The sequence below is a fragment of the Labrus mixtus genome, chromosome 18, assembly GCF_963584025.1.
Source record: "Labrus mixtus chromosome 18, fLabMix1.1, whole genome shotgun sequence".
Classification (NCBI taxonomy): Eukaryota; Metazoa; Chordata; class Actinopteri; order Labriformes; family Labridae; genus Labrus; species Labrus mixtus.
The window spans coordinates 25788154-25793153 of record NC_083629.1 but is presented as its reverse complement, the minus strand read 5'-3'; the positions used below and the strand labels follow the sequence as shown (position 1 = coordinate 25793153).

The following is a 5000-nucleotide window of genomic DNA, read 5'->3' as shown; positions in this document are numbered from 1 at the left end:
CACACACACTCACAGTCAGACATCCACACACACACACACACACACAGTCAGACATGCACACACACACACACACTCACAGTCAGACATCCACACACACACAGTCAGACATGCACACACACACACACACTCACAGTCAGACATGTGCACACACACTCACAGTCAGACATCCACACACACACACACACACACACACAGTCAGACATGCACACACACACACTCACAGTCAGACATCCACACACACACACAGTCAGACATGCACACACACACACACACACACACAGAGTCAGACATCCACACACACATACACACACACACAGTGCTGCGCTCCCCCTCCTCTCTCCTCTGTAACGCCTCTGTTACTACCTCTGAAGATGGCCTGAAACAGCGGTCTGAACGGGGTGTTTGTTATCCTATAGAAGTATGTATCCCAAATGTACCGCCTTGAATCTCAGTGTTTCTAAACTTAGAAAGAACCTGAGAGGAAATCAATCAAATGTCTTTAAGTTCCATATTTTAAACTGCAGGTATTTAAGTTCATCAGCGTCTCTTTAATTTTTCTTACTCCCATTACATCCTTGTAGCTTTTGGTTTCTGTGAGTATAAGGAGCCGGAGTCCACGCTGCGCGCCCTCAGACTTCTGCACGAACTCCTCTTAGGGGATAAAAAGCTGCTGGTCAAAGTCGACGCCAAGACCAAGGCCCAACTGGAAGAGTGGAAGGCCAAGAAGAGGAGCGCGAACGGGGTACGTCGTGCAGCGGTAAAATACACGCTCAACGCGTCTGCTGCTTTGATCGTTTTGGGTTCATGAGTCTGTCCCTCCTCAGGGAACCAGCGGGGGGTCAAAGAACGAGGACGACGATGAGGAGGAGGAGGTTCTGGATGAAGAAACTCTACGTCGAGACCAAGTGGTGAAGGGGGCGATAGACGTCCTCATCCGAGAGTACGCGAGCGAGCTCAACGCTCCGTCGCAGGACCCCGACAGTCAGCCGCGCAACAAGAAGAGGAAAGAGAAGAAGGAGGAGGTACCGTCAGCTCACTCATGTTTCTTTATTTACAGCCTTCACTGCTCCATACTTAGTATGTCTTCTGTCCTTTCCGTCTTCTCTCCTTCCTGAAAGGAGGATATAAACGCCATGGAGATGGAGGACGACAAGAGAGACTTGATTTCCAGGGAGATCAGTAAATTCCGCGACACACACAAGGTAACGTTTCAAACTTCTGCCGTCACTCTGCTGCTGTTAAATCCTCAAGATGTGTAATTAGATATCCTTCAACAGTAAATGTAGCTGCAGTCTTTAACTTCTATGGAGCAAGTTCCTCCAAAAGACTTTCATAAAAAAAACAAAAAAACGTCTAGAGGTTTTTACATTCACACATTAAAGGAATAGAGTTTTAAATATTTATTTTTCATGCATTAAAGTCTCAAAGTGTTCAAATGCTACATCATAGACTCCCTTTGAGCTAGCGTTGGTATTATTATTCTAAATCGCCTGATTTGAGACTAAAGCGTTTTAACTCTGCACAAATTAAAGAGTGCATGGACACTATGTGAAATTCCATCTCAAGCTAATCTATTGATTAAACCCCACCAATGTGGTAGAGTTCATTTGGTGACTAGAGCAAGATGAATCTCACAATCTCAGCTTTGGAAAAAGTTGCGAGGATAGGATGTAAGTATGATCTTTCATTTCCTCTCTACTCATGTCGGGCGCCCCCTCCTGGAGGCTTTGCAGAGCGGCAACTGGCTCTCACTTCACTGCAGAGTTATTCTGATTAAACGAGGCGCTGCTGGGACTCTGATGCACAGATTGTTAGTAACGTAGCAGCGTTTGGTGCTGTGTTGAAAGGTGGAGCGGCTCAGTGAACCTCTGCAGAGCCTCAGATGATAAATATTGTGTTTGAAGGACACAGTCTAAATGAGCTTAACCACTGCAGTCGTTTGAACTGCAGCCTGTAGTGAGGCGGGGGGCGCTCCTCCACAGCACTCTGATGTCTGAAGACATGCAAGGTGAGTCCTTGTGTTGTCTTTTTTTTCTATTCTGTGTTTTTCCAACTTCACCTCTTTAATGAACCAGCGAGAGATCAAGAAAATAAAGGGTTAATTCAGCAGCGTCCTGGTGCAGCAGCTCTGTGTACGTTCAGTCTTCAGACCCACACTAAACCTGACGTGCAAAATAGTTAGTAACTTAAGTTGTGCTATTGTTTCGTTACCATGGAGATGTAAGATTCCTCTTAACTAGCCGAGTGTTACGTCCAAACTAACCGAAACATGGTGTCAGAAATGAGGTTTGAACTCGATGTGACCAATCAGACAGGACATGAGATCTCACAGACTCACGCGTGATCAAACGTGACTTCAGATGAAAAACAAACATGGTCGTGGTCAGCTGGCTGTGCGGCTTGTCTTCATGAGACGTTATAAAGACACTCGTGTTGTTGCCATAGTTACACAAGCTGCTCTTCTTCAATATTCCACTTGGCTCGGGGCTCAGTTGTGTTTTTGTTCTGTCATGTTTGTGACGCTTCCCGCTCTGCTCGCTCTCGTTAACTGCAGGAATCATAAACATCAAACATGTCTGATGTTTATGATTCCAGATCGGGGAGGCTCCGACTTGATTGGGAGCAGTAAAATTATGATATTGACGACACACACTTGAGGATTATTTGGACAAAAATGCAAATGCAACATCAGGTAATTTAAAAGTCCTCTCTGATTGGATGAGGAAATTATCTGGGCTCATGGAAAACTAAAGCAGGAGTAAAATGAAGTCATTCTGAGGGATCTAATCTGACACCAAACTGACACTAAAACCCTCTGCTCCTCCTCCAAGTTATCACACTTTTATAACACCATCACCATGACGACCGCATCTTACCGAGGACTTTACACCTGTTAGGAGCTAGGTGTAAGATTTAAGGTTTAATTTCTGCCCCTGCTGGAACTTTCTCAGCTGGTGAAACAGCTTAAATGTTAGTAGAGCTTAAACTCCGTCCAGAAATTAAGTCCAAACTAGACGACGACTGAACGATTACACAGAGCTGCTGCAACACTGTGCAGGACTTTAACTCCGAAGTTTATCACTTTAATCAGAATTACGTTAATCAGCCACAAAATCAGCTTTTTCCTTTTTATCGGATTTTAAAGAGAGAGGTAAGTTTTAGAAAACAGGATAACAAAAGGAGAGAAAGATGGTCAACTTACAACTTAGAAGCAACCATGAGTTGTCCAGATATGTCAAAGCCCCTCCTCTAATCGGATAAACTGGGGGAAGATGACAAACAGCCGATTTTAAACGGGTAGTTTAGACCTCTTTTCATTTTTTCTGTTCTCTGTATCACTTAGCAGCAGTCAGACACAGAGTTCAAACAATGCTCACAGCTGTTATGAGCTTATTTAATAAGTTAAAGACTGTTTGAACTCTGGGCTTGACTCTGTTAAGTTTTTAAAAAACATATATTTGTTGGGTTGGAGAGGCCAAAGAGGCACCAGGAGCCAACGTACAGGTAAGACTGCTTCACTCATTTTCTTGTGATGAAATGATGAAATACAGTTTCTGACTTGTTGTTTGTGTTGTTTATGTGGATGAAATGCTCGATAAACTGCTTCACAGGTATCGTTCTGGAGGTTTTTCCTGATTGTTGTTGACTTTGCACTTCACCTGCTTTTCCTCCCGTACGTAGCCTGTAGGATGAGTAGAGGCAGAGAAGCCCTCATTCAATCATCACCTGTAAGTTAAAATACCGTAATAATAAAGTCGTTTACAATGCACCATTTCAAAACTGATGTTACAAGTGCAGCTCAGGCAGACATTAAATAACCAGGAGTAAAAACAAACCAAGTAGACCAAGGTAGTTATAAGTAGCAGTTTAAATAATGTAAAGATAATGAGATAGCACAGCAGTCAAGAGGAGGCCCCGCGATAAAGGAAAGTTCCCAGTAATGATTAAAAGAGGACTCAGATTGAGCTAATTTGAGGTCCTCTGTCAGCGAATAACGAAGCTTAAGTGGCCCAAACAAAGAAAGCCTGATCATCTTTAGTCACAAGGTAAGATTAAGGGACGGTAAGAAAGTCCCTGCCAAAGGATCTCAAACTGTGGTGGGATGCATGGAAAGTTAAACGAGCACAAACATAAGGAGGTGTTCAGCTGTGGAAGGCTTAATAATGGATTCTTAAACTAACTGGTAACGAGTGAAGGTTCTGATGGAACGAGATAAAAGCTCTCTCCTGCCATGAGGGACCTGTGGGAACAAGCAAGTCGGACATTTTCTAGAAATATTCAGGAGGGCATGTGTGAAAACGTTTTTTTGACATGTGACGTCAGTTGCGCAAGACAATATGGAAGACAAGTCCCCTGTACTGGATTTCAGTGGGACCTACAATTGAGTCGTCAGCATAGCACTGGTCGTAAATCTTGTATTTATGGATTATCTGTTCCAAAGGTAGCAAGAAAAGAAAAAAAAAAAAGGAAAAGGAGGGGGACCTAGAATTGAGCCCTGTGGAACACCATAGTTAATTGGGGAGCGCTTCGGGAAGAGGACCTGTCGATAATGAAAGAGAAAGATCTTCTTGTTGGATCTGAAATTAACCAGTCCTTTGCAAGAAGGAGTAAAACAAACACTGGACTTTAACCAGAGTAGTTTCTGTTCTAAGGAGGGAACAAACCTGATGGGCATCTGTAGAAGATCAGCTTCTCATTCATAAAAGTCGTCAGTTGTGCTGACACTTGCTCTCTAAAATGTTAGATAAAAACAGCTGCTTTGAGATCAGTCTTTATTTACTCCAAACATCAGCATCATGAGATGGTTTCTTAAGAAGGTGATAGACAGCAGCACGTTTAGAATAAGAGGGACACAAGTTGCACACGGCTCCAAAACAGTGTAGAAAATGCCATAAAGTTTAGGCCAACTACTTAGAAAGTGGGCAAATTATAAGCAGTTATTCTGACATTTGGAACACATTCATTGGACTAATCGGGTCAGAGAAAGATATCTTGCACTG

At 43.2% G+C, this 5000-nt stretch overlaps 1 protein-coding gene and 1 long non-coding RNA gene across 3 annotated transcripts in view; one reads left to right on the top strand and one right to left on the bottom strand.

The window, feature by feature from the left end:
- Window positions 1-5000, bottom strand: part of LOC132993697 (uncharacterized) — a 105126-nt gene that overhangs the window by 42334 nt on the left and 57792 nt on the right. The gene's annotated exons all lie outside the window — the stretch shown is intronic.
- rbm25a (RNA binding motif protein 25a) overlaps window positions 1-5000 on the top strand; it is a 26237-nt gene that overhangs the window by 12522 nt on the left and 8715 nt on the right. Inside the window, exons 6-8 of one of the 2 annotated variants that reach the window (XM_061063629.1) lie at window positions 582-742; window positions 825-1022; window positions 1122-1202. In XM_061063629.1, the coding sequence (XP_060919612.1) occupies window positions 582-742; window positions 825-1022; window positions 1122-1202 (440 nt within the window). Of the gene's footprint in view, window positions 1-581; window positions 743-824; window positions 1023-1118; window positions 1203-5000 lie in introns of both variants that reach the window. The other variant, XM_061063626.1, reaches the window with a different exon arrangement.